General features: G+C 41.6%; 1 protein-coding gene and 1 long non-coding RNA gene across 2 annotated transcripts; one reads left to right on the top strand and one right to left on the bottom strand.

Moving 5' to 3' along the window:
• Positions 1-1,237: 1,237 nt before the first annotated feature.
• LOC134479802 (E3 ubiquitin-protein ligase CHFR-like) lies at positions 1,238-2,858 on the bottom strand. Its single transcript, XM_063264470.1, is given in 3 exon segments — positions 1,238-1,292; positions 1,647-2,455; positions 2,457-2,858. Coding segments are annotated over 3 exon segments (1,266 nt in total).
• A 1,326-nt stretch (positions 2,859-4,184) lies between these two features.
• LOC134479792 (uncharacterized) lies at positions 4,185-7,704 on the top strand. Its single transcript, XR_010053541.1, has 3 exons — positions 4,185-4,669; positions 6,452-6,554; positions 7,390-7,704. It is a non-coding gene; the product is annotated as an uncharacterized LOC134479792 (long non-coding RNA).
• Positions 7,705-26,173: the final 18,469 nt, after the last annotated feature.

Below are 26,173 nucleotides of genomic sequence, written 5' to 3'. Positions count from 1 at the left end.
TCAATGGGTGAATCAACCAGCATTTAAAACTTTAACCTTTTCTTTTAAACATGAAACACAAAACATTCAAGCAACGAGAAGCAAAACCCAGACATAAATTGACATACATGGACAGTTTGGTGCACCAAGGACAGACAATAGACAAAGAGGAAAAGAACTAGATGGTGTTCCACCAAAGGGACCCAGACATCCTACCTAAAGAACCCAGAACCAGAAATAAGCACTTCTCCAATAGGAGCCAGCAAGGAGGCAAGACGTCTCCCATCTCCTTCTGTCTCCAGGAGAGCTTCAAAAAACTTAAGCTCATTTCCTTCTTTTACCAAAGCATCTGTGCAGAGTTCGGGAGGACTGTTTTTCTCAACCCCATTCTCTCTCTTGTCTAGGGTGTAAACTGTCTCTAGTCAGGGTCCAAAGACTAAAAGCATCTATGAGAATCTACTTTGCTTCTCTAGATTTTAACATAACTCTAAAAGAACACATACACAAAAACATTTTACCATTATTACCTTGTCCCCTTTTGACCACTACCACTACCTCAAATCTTTATCTTTGCACATGCTTTCAATTTCTGCGATCCTTCTGAATTCTGCTTACTGGGGCCTTTAAAATCTGTATCCACCACCTGAGTTCCCATTCGAGGGGTCAATATGAGTCTGGTGGTGGAACTGAGGTCCAGTCCTGCGCTTCCTTTTGTTGCTGTGCCGGGTGGTCCCGGACCCGATGGTTCTACCTTTAGTTTCACTTTCTCTAAGCTGTCGGCAATGCTTTCTAGATTGTCTGACATTTCTAAGGTCAAGACTTTTAAAGAAGAATATATCTTATTTGTTTCCTGGTCCTGATTATCCTCTTTTTTTTTTATCTCTGCCTTCTCTCTGTTCCTTTTATCTCCTTTTCTTTTCTTTTTTTCTTTCGAGACCTTTTCTCCCTCCAACATACTTTCTTGGTGCTCTGCAAGGACCCTCTGACCTGTTCTAATGGCTCTAACGGTTTATCTTCTAAGCAGGCACGGATCATTCGCCAAACAGGTTTTGGTCCGGGCTTAGGCTTGCTCTCTGTGGCTTCTCTATCCCACACAAAGAAATAAAGAATCAAAATTACAAGCCCTACCAACAAAGGATCAATTGGAAACAACATTGCCATAGTTCACAAACCTTTCAGCCTCTATACCAAGGCTTTCATCGTCTCTACTTACCTCCAGAGAACTTTATTCATCGTCTCTGCTTACCTCCAGAGAACTTTATCGTCCCTTATCCGGGAATTTACCGATGTCGCCGTCCTGAATTTCAAGAGTTCTGAATCCACAAGAATGTCCGCGGGTGTCCTCGCGGGCCACCAGTTGTCACACCCACCTCGGCCGGCAAGGAAGACGCAACACGGTCAGATTCTTCTCAACAGCCTTTATTGCAGGACCACCTTTTTGCTGATATGGGGACCCCGAGAGGCAAAAGTGCTCCCCTTATATACACAACAGGCTGGGGCTATGCTAATTGTCTTTCAGTGATTGGTGGAGCACGAGTCACCCCACTATCACCCGACTATCACCCCTGCTACTTGTCCTCTAGGGATTGGCAGAGCATGAATCCCTCATTAGCATATTACCATCTGGCCAACTGACGCCAGGTGCAAAACCCGCACATGTGCAGTACCGTTGTTCACCACAGGAGGGCACCCTACAGGGGTACATATAACTCGGGGCGGTTGTCAAGCTGGCAAATGTTGAAGGTGCTTCCTCACCAAGGGCCTGTGTGGCTCCCAGCTCACTATCTAGAACTGGGCAAGGAAGAGACTGCACTATTCTGTATTCAGGACACTGTCTGCATACAATGTATGGCTGACTGATGTCAGAGGATTCAATATCAACATCAGACAGCTGTAGCAGGTCCTCTGAACTCCACTCTTCATCAGAGAAAGACCTCCTGACTTTGGGTTGCAGCATATCTTGAGTGATTTTATTTCCTGCATCCATACTTCTCACATCTTATTCACTGCGACTCTTTTCTGGGTGTTGGATAAGGTAGGCTTGCATGAGGTTGTTCAGGATGTGGTTTTTGTAAATCCGCTCCACTGGACATCAGCAGGTAGGGCAGAGAGATGAACGCTCCATCCAACCAGAGTAGCAAGCCACACAAAATGTGTGCATACAAGGCTGCAAAGTCATAGAATCATGCAGAAGGTCTTGACAGATGATACAGGTTAGTGTCTCCTCCATCTTGTTTGGCTTCAGAGAGGCATCTTTGACATCCTCACTTGAGATTTGGGCATTTACACGCTGGTCTGCGACTGATAACTGGAGGTTCAAGTCAAGCTCCTCATCTCCTTTTTTTGGGAGGGGGGCTGGCTCCAATTCCTCGGGGTCTTCGATTTCCAACAAAGAAAAGGATGCTTCTTTGTCTTGGAAAACTGGAAAAAGGCTAGAGAGTTCACCATTTGCAACAAGTGAACTACATTCTTTTGGGGGAGATGCTTGTATTCCCAGGTCCAAGGGATTCTTGAGTTAGGATCTGTTTGCCATTTAAAGATTCATAGAGGTATGCCACATTGTGTTCTGGATCATTTTTCCTGTGTACCAAATAGACGATATCCCCACTCTGTAAAGGGTGAGTCTGCTTCCTGACAACTTGCAGCGTGTTGATTACTGTTCCATTGGTGCTGGTGTCTTCCAGTGCTGCCTCACCAGATTTTTCATCCACTATAAGTTTACAGTGATCTCTAGAGACCTGTTTATTGCTCTCCTTCCTTCTGATGGTCCACTCACTTTTCCAAAGAAGTATTTGGGGTTCGTCCTCCTCTGAGCCTAGACTCTGTGCCCAGGGCTGCTGCGGTGGTGGCGGTTGCTCATCTTCTCCGTGTAGCTCCATAGGACTCACATCCTCCGTCCTGGACAGGTCCTGGAACCGGCCGCATAGTCGCCGCCACCACAGTCAACAGACATCGGAATTTATAAATTTTATTTGTTTGTTTGTTTGTTTGTTTTTACACTCCAGATTTTATCCCCTTCCCGGTTCACTCCTGGAGGGTTCCACATCCCATACCTACTCCCTGCACCCCCCAGCTCCACAAGGCTGTCCTCACCCCACCCACCCCACCAGACCTCTTAACAGATAAATACAATTTACTCACCTAAACATACCACATTCATGAGTTGATAGACATCTATGAGGATATTACTGTTTCCAATATAATATTTTTTAATTCTTAGAGGATTTCATACATTAAACTTGGAGTATGTGTGGAATCCAGGTAGTTATAGCCCGTGGGTGGGGAAGAGTACTTTAAGTGAGGGGGTTAGTAGGATAAGTCTAAAAATGAGAGGGAAGAGAAGAAATACTAGAAAAATACCACAAAACTATATGGAAACCTACAATTTTGCAAGATAAATAAAATATAACAAGAGGAGATAGCAGAATACATGTGATATTGAAAGAACAGGAGGATAATACTTGAATTAAAGGTTGAGGGGTTGGGGATTTAGCTCAGCGGTAGAGCGCTTGCCTAGCGAGCGCAAGGCCCTGGGTTCAGTACTCAGCTCTGAAAAAAAAAAAAGAGAGAGAAAAAAAAAGGTTGAAACAGGGATGGGTTCAAGAGAATGGGCAGAAGGAAGGAGTATAGCACAATTTGACCATAACAAAGAATGTTATATGAAAACCCCTAATTTGTAAGCAATTGAAAGTATAATTTTGTTTTCAAAAAAGAAAAAAGATAAGTAATTTGAATAGAAGTATCCTGAACATGCAAATATGGATTGTTGAATGAAGATCTAAATAGCAGGTACAGCTTACGTTCCTGTGAGTTATCGTTCCAGGAAGCCACAGAGAAACCCAAAGCAGCACAGGCTGTATCATTGCTCCTGGTTTCCCAACATCGCTATTTATTAAAACCCTATTGCTGAAGACACCGGATCCTTTGTTTGTGGGACAAGGATAAATCTATCTCAAACTGTCCGGGAAACTCTCCTCCTTTCTGGGTAGCTTCTAAGTACTAGAAGGTGAAATTCAGGTTTTGGAGAAAGAATTGATGTCAGTGTTTTTAACCGAGCACTGCATTCTGCATGCTAAAATACTGTTTTCTGCTAGAGAAGATGTGTCCATAGGTACAATAGTGACATGACTGTTATGAGAGTAATCAACTACTTTCTGATTAAATATGAAGCTCACCCCTATAGGAGGTGTAGAGAGCGGCGCGGCGAAACAAAGATGGCGCCGACATCCAGCCTTGTCTGGATATAAACGACTTACTGCGCATGTGCAGGCTTGTCCCCTTGCTAGGGCTCCCTCTAGTGGTGAACAGCGGTACTACACATGTGCGGTTTATGCACCAGGTGTCAGTTGACTGTTAATATGCTAATGAGGTGATTCATTCTCCGCCAATCCCTGGAGGACAAGTAGTGGGGTGATCCATGCCCCACCAATCCCTGAGAGATAATTAGCATACTGTTGTCTATATAAGTCGAGCGATTTTGCTGCTCGGGGTCCCTGTTCAAGAGAGCTGTAACACTAAGAAGAGCTGTAACACAGTAAAGGCTTGCTCGCAGAAGAATCCTGTTGCCGCGCGTCGTTCTTGCTGGCGGGACATTGGGCGTGCGACAAGTGGTGCTGAAACCTGGGAACCAACATCGCCGGTGCCGAGGGGACCCTTCAGTGTGCTGAAGAGGATTCAGAACTGCGAGAATGTAAATTAAAAGGCAAGCTCCGAGAGGCATGCCCCTTTTTGGATTTAGTCTTGCCGTGGATTTAGTTGCTCGTTTTTATAGTTACTGTTGTCTTCTTTCTAGTTGTGTTAAAATGTGAGGACATAGTCAAGGCAGGACAGAACATTCAGGAGAGAATGTCAGAAACAGAGCAGAGTGAGAAATTAGGATCGCGCAAAAAAAAAAAAAAAGGTTACTAAAACAAAAGTGAAAGAGATACAAAAGGTGGAAAAAAATGCCGCTGGAGGAAAAAATAGGTATGCCCCGGAGGATGAAGTACAAGTCATCCGGAGAGGATACTTTGTATCCATTAAAAAAATTAGAAGCCTTAGAACTGGCTGGCAGTGACTCTGAGCAAGAGTTGTCAGAGTGGGAGGAGGAGGAATTAGAGGAAGAGGCAGCCATATATGAGGAAGAAAGATATGAGCCTAGGTGGAGAGCCACTGTGAAGAAATCTAAAGTTATGGATCCTATGTGGGCAAGGCTGGTAATTTTGTTTCTTTTTTTCTTTGTGTGGGATAGAGAAGCCACAGACAACAAGCTTAAGCCTGGACCAAAACCTCTTTGGCGAATGGTCCCTGCCTGCTTAGAGGATAAACAATGTGAAGAAGCTGTTAGGACAGGTCAGAGGGTCCTTGCAGAACAACAAAAAAGTATGTCAGAGGAAGAAAAGGTCTCAAAAGAAAAAAAGAAAAGAAAAGGAGATAAAAGGAACAGAGAGAAGACAGAGATAAAAAATGTGGTCAGTGCAGCTTTTGTTGTGGCTCAAGTTGAGGCTATTGCTAGGTATGTGATTAGGCTCTAGAAACCTCACAGAATCATACTGATCAGATTTGATAGATGTAGACCACCTGAAAATTTATTCAGGAGAATCAAACAAAAAGATAAACTTGAGTGTGCCTACTTAGATTCCTGGTCTCAAGGAGATTTAGCAAGTAACAAGGTGCTTCTCTTAAAAAAACAGTTTCAATCGGCCCTTGGAGCCTTGCACCTGTAGCTAAGATATGTGTAGCCACTTCAATTTTGTTTTCTGACTGGTTTTAAATGTATAAATATTCTCTACAGGCCTTGGTTATGGACTATTGGCTTTTAAGTTATTGGATATGGTTTTTAAAAAAGGTCAATTTCACCACCCTCCTCATGTGGGGATTAACCCTCGTGGTCTGATCCCACTAAAACTTTGGCAGATGGATGTCACACACATATCTCAATTTGGAAATTTAAAATATGCTCATGTTTCTGTTGATACCTGTTCCGGTATTATACACGCTACTCTGATGACTGAAAAGACTCGTAATGCCATTAGCCATTGCTTAGAGGCATGGGCAGCCTGGGGAAAGCCTGATAGTCTCAAGACAGACAACGGGCCTGCCTACACTACAAAGTCCTTTCAGGCATTTTGCCAGACAATGCAGGTCGGTCATACTACAGGCTTACCATACAATCCCCAAGGTCAAGGAATTGTGGAAAGGGTACATTGTACCTTAAAAGAGCTTATAAAAAAAAACAAAACAAAAAAACAAAACAAAACAAAAAGAGGGAATTGCCAGCGGCCGAACACCAAAAGAACAACTTTCTTTAGCTCTTTTTACTCTAAATTTCTTAATTTTGGATGTGCATGGCTGCTCTGCCGCAGATCGCCATACTGCTACTACACCTATAACTAATGCAGAAGTAAAGTGGAAGGATGTCTTAACTGATGAATGGCGTGGCCCAGATCCCGTGATTTCGAGATCTAGGAGAGCAATTTGTGTTTTTCCACAGAATCAAGAAAATCCAATTTGGGTACCCGAGCGTTTGACTCGAAGATTGTCTTCTGCTCTTCCTGAAGATGAGACTACGAACCCTACTATTACTACTGGGAATGGTAATACAGGTTAATTCGCTCACCCTGTGGGCTATTGCCAGATCCTGGCCAGTACCCATGCCAGTTCATAACAATTCTACTGTTTTGAGAATAAGACTGACAAACATAATCTCTGGCCTTTGTTTCAATGGGTGCTGTCCAATGAACAAGGGGCATATACATCCCTGACCCCCTTTGCTAGGTTGATGGGTGAGAACTTCGTGCTGTATAATGTTTCAACTACCAAAAAAGGTGATACCAGGTTGATCAATATTCAATATAATAACCTCTTGGTAAATAATACTGCCACTAGTACTTCAGTATGTGCTAGATCACCTTTTTTCTGATAAGCACTAATGTAAACAGTGGTGCTTTAAATTGTAATAGCTCTGAGGTAGTCTGCTATTTAGCTGAATGCTGGGATGGCACCAATGACACCACAGTGATGGTTAAGATTCCCTCCTTTGTGCCAATCCCAATGGAGGCAAACCCAGATAGCTTTCCTATTCTTAATTTGCTGAGAGCCAAAAGAGATTTTGGAATTACGGCAGCCATAATTTCAGCCATTGTGCTGTCTGCTGCCACAGCTATCACAGCTACAATCGCTATGACCAATCAAATACAGACGGCTGAGACTATCAATCAGATTATATAAAGAACTACAGTGGCACTAGAGATACAAGAAGAATTTAATACCCATTTGGCATCTGGCTTTCTATTAGCCAATCAAAGGATAGATTTAGTTCAAGAACAAATTAAAACACTGTAGCATATGACACAGCTGTCTTGTGTTTCCTCCCTTAGAGGTTTATACATTATTCCTTTGCGAGCTAACTTTTCTCAACATTTTCAACAGAACAAAGAAATCTCGAATTACCTGAAAGGAAACTGGTCCATAAAAGCAGAGCAACTATCAAGACAATTGCTGATACAGATTGCTGTCCTCAACAGCACTAGGCTGGACCCCATCACAGTTGAAGACTTTACCTCATGGGTTACCAATGCTTTCTCCCTTTTTAAGGAGTGGGCAGACATGTTTGTTCCAGGGAGCTATTGTCCTCCTGGGATTCGGAGTAGGTCTCTGGCTTATTGGCCGTTTAAAAAGAGAACATGCCAGACACAAAGTGGTTGTTTACCAGGCTATGACCACCATTAAAAAGGGTACTTCTCCCAACATATGGCTGGCCTCTTTGAAAGATTAAGAGTTCGCCCTAGATCATTTTTGTCACAGTCATGTGGAGTCATTATATCCAGGGACGGACAACTTTCCTCGAACTCGGACCAACCTAAGAAACGGGGCCCGGTGGCGATAGGGTAACTCTATGACGGGTAAGGCCGAGTTTAGATGAGAACGACCTAAGACAGGAACAATGACAAGATTGACGTGACACCCAAATCTAGACCAGTCATTTTATTAAACAAAAAAGGGGGAGATGTAGAGAGCGGCGTGGCGAAACAAAGATGGCGCCGACATCCAGCCTCGTCTGGATATAAACGACTTACTGCGCATGTGCAGGCTTGTCCCCTTGCTAGGGCTCCCTCTAGTGGTGAACAGCGGTACTACACATGTGCGGTTTATGCACCAGGTGTCAGTTGACCGTTAATATGCTAATGAGGTGATTCATTCTCCGCCAATCCCTGGAGGACAAGTAGTGGGGTGATCCATGCCCCACCAATCCCTGAGAGATAATTAGCATACTGTTGTCTATATAAGTCGAGCGATTTTGCTGCTCGGGGTCACTGTTCAAGAGAGCTGTAACACTAAGAAGAGCTGTAACACAGTAAAGGCTTGCTCGCAGAAGAATCCTGTTGCCGAGCGTCGTTCTTGCTGGCGGGACATTGGGCGCGCGACAAGGAGGGAATTCATATCTGGTAGTGTAAACCCATAGCTAGAGTCAAGTCTGCCTGAGACACAACAACCTCAAGTGACTTCTGCATTGTTCCATATACTCTATTTTCTATCTAATGGTCCCAAGAAGCCTTGAAGGACGCCAAGTGTATCTTGCTTCCACATGGAAGCCTTTGGGGGACCTCAAGTCTAATCAGCTTAGAACTCTGCTCCACCGATCCAAACCCACTCTGGTCCACCTGGGACACGGCAGGGAGAGGTGAGTTGTGCATGGTTCCATGAACTCTAGTGTCCAGCTTTAGGTTCGCTCTTTGGTGCCAAGGAGCTTTGCAGGACCCCCAAGAGCATCCTGGGACCCCAAGACTAATCACCTTGAACCCTGTTCCACCAGTCCCATTCTAGTCGGGTTTGCCCAGGACATGGCCAGCCAAGGTGAGTTGTGCATGGTCCGATGAACTCCGTTGTCTAGCTCTGGGCTTGCTCTGTGATCCTAAGGAAGCTTTCAAGACCCCAGAAACATCCTGCTTCCCCAGAGAGGGCTATGGAGACCCCCAAGAACTACCAGTTTGGAGCACTGCCCCATCAATCCCTTGCCAGAGGTGTCTGTCTGAGACGCAGCCACCAGAGTTGGATATCCTGACCTCCAATATTGGCCCAAGGCTCCCCTCACCTTTCCGAGAAGTCTTGCTGTCATCAGGATCATTCAGCCAACACTAGGGAAAACCCAATGCCTAAAGAATAGCACAGAACACAATCAATGAGACGCAGGGCAAAATGGAACCACCAGAGCCCAGCTATCCTGCTACACAAAACCATGGATATCCTAATGAAACTGAAGCACAAGAAGATAATTTTAAATCCAAACTTATAGATATGACAGAGGCCTTTAAAGAGGAAATGGATAAATCTCTTAAAGAAATACAGGAAAATATTTCCAAAAGGGTAGAGGCATTTAAAAAGGAGGCAAATAAATATAAATACAGGAAAAGACAATCAAACAGGTGAAGGATATAACTAAAATGTTCAAGAACTGAAAAGGTAAATCAAAGCAATAAAGAAAACACAAACCGAGGCAATCCTGGTGTGATGACTTGAATATTCTTGGCCCAGGGAGCGGCACTATTTGAAGGTGTGGCCTTGTTGGAGTAGATGTGTCACTCTGAGCATGGGCTTTATGACCCTCATCCTAGCACCTGGAAGCCAATCTTCTCCTATTTGCTTTCAGAACAAGATGTAGAACTCTCAGCTTCTCCTGTGCCATGCCTGCCTGGACACTGCTATGCTCCCACCTTGATAATGGACTGAACCTCTGAACCTGCAAGCCAGCCCCAATAAAATGTTGTCCTTTGTAAGTGTTGCCTGTCATGGTGTCTCTTCCAAGCAATAGAAACCCTAACAAAGCACACAAACTTACTCATACACACACATTCAAACAGGTACCAGTGCGCGCGCGCGCGCGCGCGGGCGTGCACACACACACACACACACACACACACACACACACACACACATAATTAAAGAAATGCAAGAATGGAGTTGCAGACAGATGTCATCTCTGGCACATGCCATTCCCTGCTTTAGAAAGCAGGATGTAGTTGTATAGCAGGATCAGGGTCTTTCCAAATCTCTAGCCCTTGTGATGTACTCACAGAACTCCTCAAAGTGCCAGATGGTCAGGACAAGATACATAGACAAAAAGTTTCTTCAAGATAACTTGGGTATTTTATGTGTCATTCTTGGGCTTTGTGGCGTTAGAGACAGAAAGAAGTTACCAATGAGTTACCTAAGACCTGCTTTCTTTTAAGATTCTTAGAACCTATGCACCTAAAATGATCCCAATGGCTACAAACTGACTTCCCATGTTGCTCTGACACTTTCTTGTGCACAATCTGACATCTTCTGATTTAAAGACACTTGATGGAAAATGTTGTAGAGAGGTCATATCGTCCATAGCTATCAAACTAGGAGAAAGCAGGAAGCAAGTGGGCAGGTGAGGGTATAAAGGGGAGAGTGAGGACTCATGCCTTTCCTTAAGTTCTGTCATTGACCAGAAGCACAGAATTCTTTTTTCAGAGCTGGGGACCAAACCCAGGGCCTTGAGCTTGCTAGGCAAGCGCTCTACCACTAAGCTAAATCCCCAACCCCGATAATGAGTCTATTACATGTTAATATAGGGGTTAATTATAATTTGGGCACACGTCAAAGAACTTCTGTGCTCTGTTACACGAACCTGTCTTATTCTTTGAGTGCCTTTTAGTTCTTTGGTTTTTTTGTTTTTTTGTTTGTTTGGTTGGTTGGTTGTTTTTTTGTTTTTTTGTTTTTTTGTTTGTTTCGGAGCTGGGGACCGAACCCAGGGCCTTGCTCTTGCCAGATAAGTGCTGTACCACTGAACTAAATCCCCAACCCCACAGAATTCTTGCTAGGTCTTGTTTACTCTGTGTCATGTATTAGTAGCCTTGCATTCTTAGTGTGAGGAGAGTGGAGGAAGTCTTTAACCCTACTGACTTTATTCAGTAAGTCATCCCTTGGTATATGCAGGGGATCAGTCAATGATCCAAAACGGGTGCCAATATCTATAAATGTTCATGATCTTTATATAAAAATGGTGTAACATCTGATTAGGACCTATAAATATCTGCCCACACTTTAAATCACCTGTAGATTACTTACAACAGCTAATGCAGCATAAATGGTATAACAATAGTAATTATTCAATATTGTGGATCAAAACCATAAAATGTCTGTGTATACTACATTTTTATGGAGAATTTTGATCCTATTAGATGAATTCTCAGATTCTAAGCCTACAAATATAGATGGCTAGCCATATTTTTAAAATATTTATTTTTGTATATCTATGTGTCTGTCTATATGTATGTACACCCAGTGTATGCTTGGGCCTTAAAAACTCAGAAGAGGATGTCAGATCCCCTGGAACTGAAGTTACAGAATGTTGTAAGCCACCATGTGTGTTCAGGGAGCTGAGTTTGGATCCTCTGAAAAAGGACACAATTCTTAAATGTGGAGCTATCCCTGTTGTACTTATTTTTAATACACAATAAATAGACTTGGCTCCATTACCCCTTTAGAAATCCAGCTTCTGCATCAATATCTGTCAGGTCCTAGAAACTTTTGCTCCTGTGACCACTAATCGATGGGGTTTCTTCATGCTGAAGAATGCTGTTCCATTTGTGTTTGATTGTTTTCATTGTTTCCTATTGTCTTAGGGTTTTGTGGCTGTGAAGAGACACCATGAGCAAGGCAACTCTTAGATATTTGGTTGTGAGCCTAGCTTTTAACGGCTGAGCCAACTCTCCAGCCCACAAGGCAACTCTTATAAGGGCAAACATTTAATTGGGGTTGGCTTACAGTTTCAGAGGTTCAATCCAACATCATCATGGTGGGAAGCATGGCAGTGTGCAGACAGACTTGGTCATGGAGAAAGAGCTGAGAGCCCTACATCTTGATCCAAAGGCAGCCAGAAGGAGAGTTTCTTCTGTACTGGGAAGAGCCAAACTTTAGGACTTCAAAGTCCACCCCAACAGTGCTGCACTTCCTCCAACAAGGCCACACCTCCTAATAGTGCCACTTCCTATGGGCCAAGCACATTCAAACCGCCACATTACACTCCCTGGTCCCCATAGGTTCGTTCAAACACATGAGTCTATAGGGCCATACTTAGGCATAGCATAATGCAAAATACATTTAGTCCAACTTCAAAAGTTCCCATAGTCTATCACAATCTGATTACTGTTTAAAAGTCCAAAATTCAAAGTCTCTTCTGAGATTCATGCAATCTTTTAAACTGAAATCCCTAATAAAATCAAATTCAAAAGGCAGATCACATACTTCCAACATCAAAGGATATACACTACTAATCTAAAATGTCATAGTGAAAAAAATACAAGACCAAAACCAAGACCAAAATTCATCTGGGCAAACTTCAAACTCTGTGTCTCCATGTGTGATATTGAAGTGCTCTTCAGATCAACTCCTTTCATCTCTGTTGACTGCAACAAACTTATTTCTCTTGGGCTGGTTCCATTTCCTATTAGCAGCTTTCCTCAGCAGGTATCCCACAGCTCTGGCATCTCTAACATCTTGGGGTCTCCAAGGCAACTTCAACTTTATAGCTTCTTGTTCCAGTGTCTGGGATTCACACATGAACTAACTTCCTCCAAGGGGCTCGGGTGATTTCTCCAGCTCTGCCCTCTGTAGCACTCTAGGCTCAGGTTGACTACACTGCACAGCTGCTGTTGTTCTTGGTGGTCATCCTATGTACTGGATTCTCCAAAATGCTGGGGTCTTCTGCTGCAACTGGGCTTCACCAATAGCCTCACATAGACTCTTTTTGTGGTGCCAAACCTCAAATCCTTTGCATGATTCCTTCTATCTTGGGCCATCAATTGCAACTGAGGGTGCACCTTCACTAATGGCCTTTCCTGGTCTTTCACAGTGCCAAGCCTCAGACACTCTGCATGATCCCTTCATCCCTTCAAACAAGTGCCATCTGGGTGATTCTTACATATTACCAAGTCTGGCTGCCTGCACCATGTCTGTCTCTGAAACACAACTTCTTTGTGTTTGTGTAAGAAGATTTCACTCCAATGATGCTGGTCTCTTCTTAAACACCACTAAGTTCTTAGCTCCAGCTACGACCTCAATTATGTCAATTATCTCAATAACCCCTTCTATTCTTGACTCTGAAGCCAGAGCCACATGACTGAAGCTGCTGAGTTCTGCTGCTTGCTGGGGCTGGAACATAGCACTCTTGTTTTATTAGATCCTTCATTGCCTAAGCTTGGCTGACCTGGAACTTGCTCTGTTGACTGACCTTGAACTCAGATATCTGCATATTTCTTTCTCCTGAGTACTGGGATTAAAGGTGTGTGCCATCATTCCTGGACCTAAAACTTTCCTTACTTTTTCACATGATCATAATAAATTCTGGATTATAGTTCATTCCAAATATAGTAAAAGTTAACAACTGAGAATAGACATTACAACTCATCCTTTGTTAATTTGACACATAATCATATTTTCTTATGTCCAAATGAAAACAAAAACCAGGTCATAATAATGCCTAACATGATATAACTATCCCTTGTTCAACTGCAAATGAATAAATGATAAGCCTAGCTGAGTGGGATCTTGCCCAAGGATACCACTGCCTTAATTTGTTTATCCCAGGAACACAGAATTTAGCTCCACTCAACTTCCTAATGCCCCTCTAATAATTGAAATATAACTTTTGTTTTTTTCTTTTCTAAGCTTGGTAGGCTTAATCAAAACGCTCTTCATGAGAGCAAATCAGAGAAACAAGTCTTTGCTGGGCTTTTTTTTTTTTTGTGACATCCTTTGTCAATACAATTAATCAAGGGCAAAAAGAAGCCACATTCTTCACCAAGACATTGTAAGAATGGTCTCTAGGCAACATACTAAAATTCCTGTTCTCTTGAGCCAGGTCCCCAAAGCTCAAATCACACTCAGCACCAATGTCTTCCATATTCTTTATAGAATGGCCAATGATGCTGTACTTAAGCATTCCACTGCTTTCCAAATCCAGAGTTCTAAAATGCACATTCCTCCAAACAAAAACATGGTCAGGCCTATCACAGCAATACCCTAGTCCCTGGTACCAACTTCTGTCTTAGTTTTATTGCTCTGGAGAGATACCATGAGCAAGGCAACTCTTACAAAGGCAAACATTTAATTGGAGCTGGCTTACAGCTTCAGAGATTCAGTCAATCATAATCATGGTGGGAAGCATGGCAGCATGCGGGTAGTCTTGAGCTGAGAGCCCTACATCTTGATCCAAAAGCAGCCAGGAGGAGGATCTCTTCCATACTGGCTGGAGCCTGAGCATAGGACCTCAAAGTCTATCCCCACAATGATGTACTAAGTCCTCCAACAAGGCCACACCTCCTCATAGTGCCACTCCCCATGAGCCAACATATTCAAACCACCATACCTGTGCTCAGGACTCTGAAAACATGGAGCACAGACCTTTCTCTAAGTTTCTCTGAGCACAGGGCAACATTTTTGGCTTTGCTAAAAATTAGACTTGAATTCCAATGTAAAACTTACTGTACCAGTGTCTACTAATCAGTTCTTGGGGAAGCAGGTGACCATGGGCCTTCAAACTTTCCTTTGTTCTCCTCTGGACCACCTCTCTATGGTACCCCACTCCCTTGTTTAACTTTGCTCTCATTTGTTCATTGGTACATGCCAATTTAGTTCCTAATGTGTGCTAGAGTTGGGTGTAGTCACCATCAGTTATTTTAAATAGACACAGTTCTCCTTCTCCTACTATTCAAGGGGACCTTGATCTCTCTCAGCACAAAGCTGGATAAGCTGCCATTTGCGTTAAGGAAAACAAGCACAACAAACCAGCTCTCGAGTAAGTATGAGTCTTTCAAGTAGACAGAAATTCAACCCCTTGTCCTATCAGTGGAAGACCACATAGAAAACAAACTGAATTTTGATTTTCTCTCTACTGATGCCTGCAGTTAACATAATGCCCACTGCAGATGTTGAGTCACACTGAAGAAATGCAGCTTTTCCTTTTTTGTGTTTCCTTCGATCTTCTCTGCATGTTATTTTGACAGCCCAGTTCTTCTAAAGGAATTCCCTATAAACCCTGTAAATACAGACTTCTATTAAGTTAACATTTGTTTAAGTGTTTGTTTGTTTTAACCTCCTTTTTATATTACTCAAGTTCACCAAATAGTTCCTTAAGAACAAACCATGTGCATCTGAATAAATTATGCTATTTTTTGGAATATAAGAGGTCCAGAGCAGTTATTTTGGTTCTAAATTAGTGTGGAATAAGAATGATATTTAGTTGGTATATCTGAAGTGAGACTGGGGAAAAGAAGGATCCCTCCTGAAGGGTGAGTTCATTCCCTGGGAAAGTTTCTGCTGATTCTGAAACACTGAGTGTCAGCCTCTGGTATACTCACTGCCTCTCCTATGTGCTACCAGACCTGAAATATCACCTCCTAACTTAGCACATGTTGCCAGAGTTCTAGCCAATGCTACATAGAATCCAGAGTGACTGACCATGGGAATACTCATGAGTTTGTGTGGAGCTGGGCAATTGATAGGTTTCTGAGATTTGAGATGAGAGATAGATCTTGCTGTGAGGAGAGGCTGGGATCAAGGAGTCAGAGCCCAGGGTAAGGCACTTGGCAGCTTTCTGCCAGCTATCAGGAGACCAAAAACCATTCCAGTATGACAGAAGGCAGACTGTGGGTCCTGTGAGGGGGCTGTCCCTGATAGGTCAAGAGTCTGTTTTAGACGCTGATTTCCCATCACTGATTATGTCACATCTGCTGGACTGTGAATCTTGCAGGACTCTTGTATTTTTAATTCTCTTTTTATTCTTCACAAATAAAATTGAGAATAGCTCTGCTGGACTAATTGTATTAAGCAAAGTTTGTTTTTCTATTAAGGATCTGGGAAAACCTCAAAGGTTATTATGAGATGCCACGGCAGTGACAGTCTCTATGAGCTTTCTTCTGGACCCTACTGTGGGGATGATGCAGCGAGCCTGAACTTCTCAGCATACTGAGTGAAACCGTCCTGTACATTGATCCTACTTCATCTTATAGTGTTTCCTATTTTTTACTGCTGGGGACACTTAGAATCTGTTTTAGAAACTGATTTCACATCACTAGTTATGTCATATCCATGGAAAACATCCTGCCATTTGACAGATTCATCTCTTGTCTGTAAATGACATTTTCAAGGAACATTTCTGCTAAAGGACTGAAAGGACCTGGGCTCTCATGGTTCTGTTGTTGCCTTACTGAGTCTTAGAAAGTCATCACCCTCCCTGGGCCTCTGTCTCCTCCAGTGAAAACCAAGTGGGCTTTTCTAAAGTCTTCTTAGATCCCTGCTGATATTGCATTACTAGTGTCTAAGTTAGGTCTCCTGACTCTGGTTGAAACAAGGCTGTTTGAGACTCAAGTACTGAAGCTCTCCCAGAACTGGAAGCTTGTTTTTCCATGGAGTATTCTGAATGCATGCCTTACTGGTAGTCTTCACCTCCCTCACACAACAGCCTCAGCTCTAGCACACTTCCACTTTAGTTTTGGACTGAGAACAAGTTTTTCTAGCCTACTGTATATTCTCCTTCTTCTAGGTCCTAAGATCCATTCTCAAGCTCTAGCTGCTGTTTCCTGCACAAAAGGGGAATAAAATACATGTGAAAAGCCCTTCCCAGACTCTTCTTTTGGATTTCGCCAAACCAGATCTGTTTTATCAGGCATAGCAAATCTTGGCCAGAAGAGGCCATTGTGTAGACAATTCCCCCAGACCTTCCAAAGCTCTGATTTTATCCAGATATCTTACAGGCAACCTCTGCCTTGAAGTTATTCTCCTCCTCAAAGTCCATTGCTGCCTGTTCCTTCATATCTGCAAAATATTGTGCTATGCACACAGGATGTATGCATAACAGAGAAACACAGTTGCACCATGATTGTTAGATGAATGAACAAATACAATAAAGAGGTATCTTTTCAAGTCCTACTTTGAGGACAAAGGAGAAATGCTCTTACCTCAGTGAAAAGTCTACTTATTCAAAGTGATCAGATTCAGAAACCACATACAAGGCAGTGTGGGATTCTGAGAATATTATTGGGTTGCTGCCTCACGGTATGTAGGTTCTGCTCTTTGATCAAGTCCTGTGGGTCTCCATCCTTGTTCAAGAATATGTTTTCAAGAGGAAGTGTGATGAACACTAGGTAAATGAGCTTTAGATCAAACTAGGCACTGGAGGAAGGTGGGGTAGGGAGATGGCCTGCATGATATTCTTTACGGGAATATCATCATGACCAAGAAAGTAAAGTCCTGAGATATTAGTCATGGACAGCATGCTCTCTTCCTCACTTTCAGTGGTTCTGGTAGTGAGTGTTGTGGTGAGGCCTAATGTGAAGGACATCACGGTATGGCTTTAGCAATGCAATCTGGTCCCTTGAAGTGATGCCAAGCAACACTCTAGGGGATATTGCAGGCTTTTAGGAAGGTCACAGTTTAGCAGTGAGTGACATAGAGGATTCTAAGAGGAGGTCTGAAATGCAGATGCAGGAAGAAGATCAGTAGCAGTGAAGAGGCTTCATGGGTGATGCAGAGCACTTGCTCATAGCAGAGCTGGCCATTAAGGATTGAGAGTCAAGCTCAAGGATTAGTAGGTAGTAGGAGCAGTAGCCATGGGAAGAAGTGGGAAGTTGCCTCATTCTGTGGAAGAGATGTGCTGGGGAATTGTGGGAGATGAGTCTAGATGAATAATTGTGTCTATATAGCATACAAGGGGCAAATTTTGCAAGAGTTTATAAATGACTGTTTTTGTTTGTTGGTGAAGATTTCTGAAAATACAAATGTATATGCTCCTTTCTGATTGATCATGACCTCACTTCTTGTCCTTGGTTTTGATTTTTCTATGACCTTTACCTCCTAACCAGATCATTGTCTCCAGTATTGCTTTGCCTCACGCCTGTACCAAAATGAAGGATAGGGAAAACTCATGAAGTCTCACTTTCACTTTCAAATTTTCAGTCAATTATTCACTTCTACCATGAGTTCTGAATCCTTGACATGTCATGAGGCCTTAAGAAGACATTAGAGATTAGAGAGTTTAAAACTCTAAACTTGTTGATACTATTTACAAAACTAGACAATTATTGTGAGACAAAAATGCCAAGACATGAAGAAAAACCATCAGCTGAATAAGAAACCCTGCCAGGAATCTAGCAAAGTCAGAAGATGAGTCAGAAATATGCAGAAAATGCGGCCTCCCCCTACCCCCCAAATGCAGATGAGCATGAGAACCCAACTGAATTCCTAAGGGTTTCCCTAGGGGTTCAGGCCATGCAGTGAGGTCATACAAGACGGCAAGAACAGCTGAGCCCAGTACTGCCGTGGATCCAAACTGCCATGACTCCCAGCTGGGAACAGAATCATTGGGAATAGGCTGTAAGCTAAGTACAAAAGGGGACACTCGAGAAGAGAATAGGGAAGAAAGTGTAATGCTGGAGTAGGACAGAGCCATAAATCCCATAAAGCAAGCTGCCAAGTATTTCTTTTTAAATTAAAAGATTATTTGAACCTATAGAGGCCAAAGAAGGATGTCGATCCTCTGGAACAGAGTTACAAGTAGTTCTAAGCTGCCGTGTGGGTGCTGAGAATTGAACCTGGGTAGTCGTCAAGAGCAGGAAGTGCTCTTAACCGCAGAGCCATCTCTCCATCCCCATGTCTTTATTTTAACTTTACAAGAAGACATCTAGAGAATGGTTTCTGCATGGTTTCAGAAACTGCCCTGGATAGCTGGGAGGTGGCTCAATATGAAAATGCACAGAGGCCAAGAAAGGAGGATACGTGGAGCGTGCCTGCCAGCCAATCTGTTCAAAACGGTGAGCTCCAGTTTCAGTGAGAAATCCTATTTCAAAACAGATGTCATCCAGCAACAGATCAAGATATTGGACTTAGATATCTAGGCTCCATGAGCACATATAAATATCTATACACACATCAAACACAGAAGCACCCAAATTTGTAAAAGAAATACCAGTAGTTCTAAAACCACAGAGTCACAAAATATAGTGATAATGAGTCATCGCAATATCCCACTGTCACTGATAGACAGGCCATCCAGAAAACTGAGAAACTCTGGGCTTAAATGTCATCATAATGGACCTAACAGATAACTGCAGAACGCTCCATCCAAACACTAAAAAATACACCTCCTTCACTGAAATCTATCACATAACAAAACACAAAACAACAAATTTAGGAAAATTAAAGTAACATTCTATATTTTATCATACCACAATGAATAAAGCTGGACATCAATAACAATGTATAATACAGGAATGATTCAAAGTCATGATAAATAAACAGCACACTACCAAATTAGAATTGTGTCAAGTAAGAAATCAAGAGGGAAATACAAAAAAAATTCAAGAACTGCATGAAAATAAAAGCACAACACACAAAATTTATGGGTCACAATAAGTGTACTCAAGAGGGCAAGTTTATTGTACTAAATGCATACATCCAAATAGTCAAAAGATCTCAAATGAATAACTTAATGATATCTAGGAAGTTTGGAACAACAAGAAACGACATCCTCCAAAGTGTACAAGATGAGACCACCTAAATGACGACTGTAATTAATAAAATAGGAATTAAAAAATAAGCAATAAACCAACGAAACAGCTTCCATTAACTTCCTGCAGGGATGTTGCCTTAATCTGTGTTTGTCTCAAAATGTATATTTACTTTTCCATCAAATCTTAAAGATAGCTTTGCAGGGAATAGCATTCTTGGCTCACAGTCAGTTGCTTTCAGAGACTGAAGCATTTCTCTCCCTGTTCTTCTGCTTTTACAGTTCCTGATGTCTGATGTAGTTACATTTTTGCCTTTGCATGTGAGTTGATGTTTTTCTTGTGCCACTTTTAGGATTATTTCTTTGCAGTGTATATTCGATCTCCTAGCTATATATAGTGTGTCACAGAGTTTCTTCCTGTGCCCTCAGTGACACTGTGTGCTGTGCTAGCACTGTAGATGATTTGTTCTAAACAAAGAGGATACTCATGGTGTGGGTTCCCATCTTTTCTCCTCTACCTTTGGACAGTGGTCTAGAAGGAGGAGGGTTGAAGTGTTGAAAACACTTATTAAAGTAGGTTTTGAAAAATCTAAACCTACAGGGGATTGCTATACTGGTTGACTGGCTGGCTGGTTCTTGGTTCTGACTTCTCTCCTCGGATCTTTCTTTAGAGGACACGTGGAGCTGATGTCCAAGTTATCTAACTTCTGATGCATTCGAAAGAGAACTGCAAGCATCAGACAGACTGGTCCTAAACCAATTTTATCAATTTTCAGTACTTTTATGTGTGGATGTTCTGAATCACAAAAGGGAAAGGAAACATGGGAACAAGTTATTTCTGGGGAAACATTTAATAAGGAAAATGTGGGTCTTGCAAACTCTGTCATTAGAGTTAAACATTTCATAAGGATGCAGCCATGACATTTTTAAATGTCTTCTATTCTGGCCCCCGACTCTCCTTTCTGCTTTACTTATGAACTTTTCTGGTATCCTCTAAGCAAAATCCCACCCAGTGATTCCTGACTGGTCACTGTGTATATTGTACATGAAGACTTGCCTTGGTTGTGCAGATACTAGAGCTTCATGCTCAGATCTCCCTGCTCTTTGACTGCTGTAATGATTTTGACACACCCTTGTCTTTGGACATGAGTAAAGACTTTTACCTGAGCCTACTTTTTTTTTCTTTTTTTTCGGAGCTGGGGACCGAACCCAGGGCCTTGCGCTCGCTAGGCAAGCGCTCTACCGCTTAGCTAAATCCCCAACCCCCTGAGCCTACTTTTTGAAGATAACATATAAGTATTGAGTTTGGCTTATAGATATTTAGAATGCTAGTTCTTGTCATCTTCTCATATATAATATATATACTTATATATTTCCTGCACATCATATCTTAAATTTAAGCATGTTTGGGATTCCTAATTCATACCCTTGTTTTGGCCACATTTTTATTGTTATTAATTTCTTGTTCTTTTTCCAAATTAACTTAATGAGTAAACATGAGAGAAGCCAGAGTGTTGCAATTTCACTGCTTCCTTAGCAATTTCAATGGCATCATTCTTACGGTATGAATATTTTTTTTCTTTTTCTTTTTTTCAGAGCTGGGGACCGAACCCAGGGCCTTGCGTTTGCTAGGCCCCAACCCCCACTATGAATATTTTAAAGATAAATTGTGAAATAAATAAAAATCAGAAGAAAGTATAAACTGTGTGTAGCATGCTGCCTGCTTATCTCTGATGTTTAGCTGAATTTTTTCTTTTATTGGATTATATCAAGAGTAGAAATGTTTTGCATTCCTGGAGCAATCTGTTTTTATTGTTATTGTCAGGGTATTTCTGGGAATTTGCTATTTTATTTGATATTAATGAACATTTTTTCCTATTTTGAGCTCTTTCTTTTCCCTTAAATATCAGGCCATCACAAATTATATTGTTTTATATTCTAAATACACGTCATGAACCATGTTATAGAATCCAGACTTATTTAAATCTCACAATCACTGTAGGAGATGAACACAGTAAAGAGATGTGAAGTTGTGGTGTGAACCTTGACCATGTATCACACTTGCATTTGTACAGTAGATGAGCTGGGAATTCTCTAGAATCACTTTTCCTTCATTGATGTCTGGCCTTCCAGGTATTTTCTCAGAAATCTCGACTGAGAAGACTCCTGCTGAGCGCATGGCCATCCCCTTAGCAGACAAGCTGGTTTACTTTGTACCATATCAGAGGAAAAAAGTAATATAAACGGCCTTCCTTTCTGATCTCTGTAACTTTTAGTCTAATATGGCTCCACATTGAAGCAGATATATGAATTTTCAGGATAGTAAATTTTTTGTCTTCTAGAGATGAAAAATTCCATGTTCCATTTTATTCTGCCAATGTTAGTATACACATTTTCATCATCTTTAAAAGAATTATTTGTTTTTTCCCATCTTTATTTTTTTCTAAAATATTTATTTATTCGTTTGTTTGTTTGTTTGTTTCCTAAAAGCATGTTTAGAAGATTAACTGTTTTTTTTTCTTTTAATCTTTATTAACTTGGGTATTTCTTATTTACATTTTGTTATTCCCCTTCCCAGTTTCCGGGCCAACATCCCCTAACCCCTCTCCCTCCCCTTCTCTATGGGTGTTCCCCTCCCCATCCTCCCCCCATTACCACTCTCCCCACAACAATCACGTTCACTGGGGGTTCAGTTTTGGCAGGACCAAGGGCTTCCCCTTCCACTGGTGCTCTTACTAGGCTATTCATTGCTACCTATGAGGTTGGAGCCCAAGGTCAGTCCATGTATAGTCTTTGGGTAGTGGCTTAGTCCCTGGAAGCTCTGGTTGGTTGGCATTGTTATTCATATGGGGTCTCCAGCCCCTTCAAGCTAAAATAATTATTTATAATTATGGCTTTTTTCTCTTACAGTTGTCATTGAGTCTATTGAACATGGTATACATGGACAATAATGAGTAAGTTCATGTCTTCAACATTTAGTACTACTTGGCTAAATCTTCGTTTGATTTCACCCGACCAATTACTTTTTTTACTGTGTGTTTTTCAGTTGTAATGTCAACAGTCTTTCAAATATATCCCAATAGTGAGCAGCATGATAAAAGTCTATTGTATATATTAATATTTTTATTGTTAAGATGATCTTTTTAATTTTAATTATATAATTTATTTATAATTTCAATTGTCTTGAAAATTAGATATTTTGCAGCATATTTTGATCATGATTTCCCATCCCCCATCACCTCCAACATCTACCCTACCTATGCATCCCCTCCCAAATCTACATTCTTTCTTTCATTAGAAAATAAACAGAAAAGAAAAAAATAGTACAAAAGAATGAAAGAAAAACAGAAAAGATCAAAGCAAAAAACAAAAAAATGATACACACATACATACAACTCATACATACAGTCACACACAAAGAGAGAGACAGAGAAAGAGAAAGAGAAAGAGAAAGAGAAAGAGAAAGAGAAAGAGAAAGAGAAAGAGAAAGAGAAAGAGAAAGAGAAAGAGGGAATCCTTGCCGCTTAGACCTGTGCAGGTCCTGTGCACAATGCTCCAGTCCCTGTGAGTTCATATATGCACCAGTCCTGAGGGCTTTGTTTCATTCATGTCTTCTATTCCCACTGGCTCTTACAATCTTTCAACCTCCCCTTCTTTAAAGATTCCTGACCCCTAAGAGGAAATAATCATGGGGACATGTCATAAAGGGTTGAGGGTTCCAAGCCCTCACACTCTCTGCATATCGTTCAGTTGTGGGTCACTGAATTTGTTCCCATCTACTACAGTCAGAAGCTTCTCTGATGATGGCTGGGCAAAATACTGTCTATAAGTATAGCAGAATATCATTAGGACTACTATTAGTAGGAAAGCAGAATTTGGTTTTCTTCTAGGACTATGGCCTATGTAGTCAAAAGTTCTTAGCCACTTAAAACTGGTGTGAGGTGTGAGTTCCATCTCATGGAGTGGGCCTTAAATCCAAGCTGATAGTGGCCAGTTACTTCCACAGTTTTTGTGCTACTAGTGTACTGGTTTATCACGCAAGCAGATCACGTTTTGTAGCCTGTTTGTGGTATAGCTTTCTCCTCTGATGGTGTACATAGTATCTCCCAGTACCATCAACACTAGTCAGTAGGGATAAAGGCTCTAGAAAGGCACCAGTTCAACCTCCTCATATTCCACACAATATGTAGACATTCTTCTCAACATAGAGGCCAACGGTTTTTAAAGAGGAACCAACAGCCTTGACAATAGCCTAGGTAATTTGGGGTTTTCCATGACTCAGATGCAACCCATTCCAGACCCTGGGGTTCATTTAGTAGCCAGAGATGTCTTGTTGGGGTTTTGTCTCTCTCATTATTTGGTGTTTCATTTGGATTTCTTTCATATGTGTATATTTTAAAAAGCTTCTATTATATTAGGTTTCCATAAGGCCTTTAGTTATTTTTCATTAATTTACTTAGTTATTCCCTTTACATCCAAATATCAGACCCCTCCTTCCAGTCCCCCAGATCCTCCCCTCTCCCCTTCCCCTTCTCCTCTGAGGAGGGGGGCAGCCCTCTCCCCATGTTGTCACCCTACCCTGGCAAATCAAGTCACTGCAGAATTAGGCACATCTTCTCCCACTGAGATCAGACAAGGCAACCCAGTTAGGAGAACTGGATCCACAGGTGTGTATCAGATTGAGGGACAACCTCCGCTTCAGTTGTTGAAGTACCAGGATGAAGACCAAGCTGCACATCTGCTATCTATGCTGGGAGAGGGCATTAAGTTCAGCCCATGCTCTTTGGTTGATGGTTCAGTCACTGGGAGCACTGAAGGGTCCAGGATAGTTGACTCTGTTGATCTTCCTGTAGAGTTGCTATCCTGTTAAGGTCCCTCAATCCTTCCACAAAACTCCTGAGCTCCATCTAATGTTTGGCTGTAGGTCTCTGCATCTGCTTTTATTGGCTGTTGGGTGGAACTTCGTAGAGAACAGTTATGCTAGGATCCTGTTTACAAACATGACAGAGCATCATTAATAGTGTCAGAGATTGGTTCTTGCCCATGGGATGGGTTTCAATTTGATTGGCCCTTAGTTTTAGCTGTTCCTCCCTCTATTCCCTCCCTTACCCTCTTTACTCCACCCCCTCCATTTAATCCTAACTATATATTCAATTTTCCCTTCCTTAAGAGATCTCTTTCTCCCCCAGTCCCTTATGTTATAGCTAACCTCTGTTAATACAGATGAAACCTGCTCATCGAAGACTTAAAAACTAATATTCACATATAAGTTAATATATACCATATTGTCTTCTGAAGTCTGGGTTGCCTCAGTCAGGATGACTTTTTTCTAGATCCATCTATTTACCCGTAAATTTCATATTTTTTTAACAGTTGAGTAATACTCCATTGTGTAAATGTACCACATTTTCTGTATCTATTCTTTCATTGACAGATATCTAGACTCTTTCCAATTTCTGGCTACTATGAAGAACAGCAATGAACATGGTTAAGCAAGTATCTCTAATAGTGGGAAACATCCTTTGGGTATAGACCTTAGCTATGTCTTGAGGTAGATCTATTCAAAGCTTTCTGAAGAACCACCACACTGATTTCCATCGGGGATGTACACGTTTGCAGCCCCACCAGCAGTGGGTGAGTGTTCTGCTTTCCCCACATCATCCCAGCATAAGCTGTCATTTGTTTTATTAATCTTGGTTATCCTGACAGGTGTAAAGGTGAAATCTCAATGTAGTTTTGATTTGCATTCCCTGGTGACTAAGGATGTTGAACATTTCTTTCAATGTTCCTCAGCCACTTGTATTTCATCTTTTGAGAACTTTCCTTTTAGATCTGTACCCCATTTTCAATTGGTTATTTATTTTTTGATGTCCAGTTTTGTGTGTACATATATATATATATATATATATATATATATATATATATATATATCAGCCTTCTATCAGATGTACATCCAGTTAAAAATAAATCTCTTCCCATTTTGAAGTCACTCATAACCTGTGTGTTATTTAAGCTAAACTTTAGAATTAGAATATCCTCTTGATGGACTTTTCCTTTGATATATATGGTTCTTCCTACCTCTTTGGATAAGTTTTAGTTTAAAGTCTATTTGTCTGATATTAAAATGACTATACAAGTTTGTTTATTTGGTCTATTTGCTTGGGATTTTCATCCTTTTACTCAGATACGATGTTTATCCTTGGTGCTACAGTGTGTTTCTTGGATGCAGCAGAGGGTGGAGACAATAATGTCCATTTGTTTGTTCATGTGTGTGTTACAGTAGTATCTGGGCATCTGGGTTTGGAATGATTGTATTTTAAAGTGTTGATATCTGGTCTGTAATCACCAGGTGGGTTTTCCATTCCTTGGTTTCTGTTATATCTCTAGATCTTAGGAGTGTGTGGTAGCTGTGGGTTACCTATTAGGGACTACTCTGTGCTCCTGCCAGGTGTGACCACTGGGGATTCTACTGGTTTTAGGTATTAGAAGTTCACACACAGAAATAAAGATGGGCTAGAAGGCAGGGTTGAGAGGATCCACAGGAAGAAGGAAAGCTAGTTTTGCTAACAGGATCCGATTGCCTCGCCAACAAGGCCTGAGAGTTTCCAGGGATAGAACGACTTAGGTGTTGGCAGGTAGTCAAAGTGATAGGACGAAAAAGGCTCAGGAGAGGATCTGCTTAGT

Source organism: Rattus norvegicus, chromosome 7, assembly GCF_036323735.1.
Source record: "Rattus norvegicus strain BN/NHsdMcwi chromosome 7, GRCr8, whole genome shotgun sequence".
NCBI lineage: Eukaryota > Metazoa > Chordata > Mammalia > Rodentia > Muridae > Rattus > Rattus norvegicus.
Note: the sequence above shows the minus strand (reverse complement) of the source record. Positions and strands in the feature narration are given on the sequence as shown.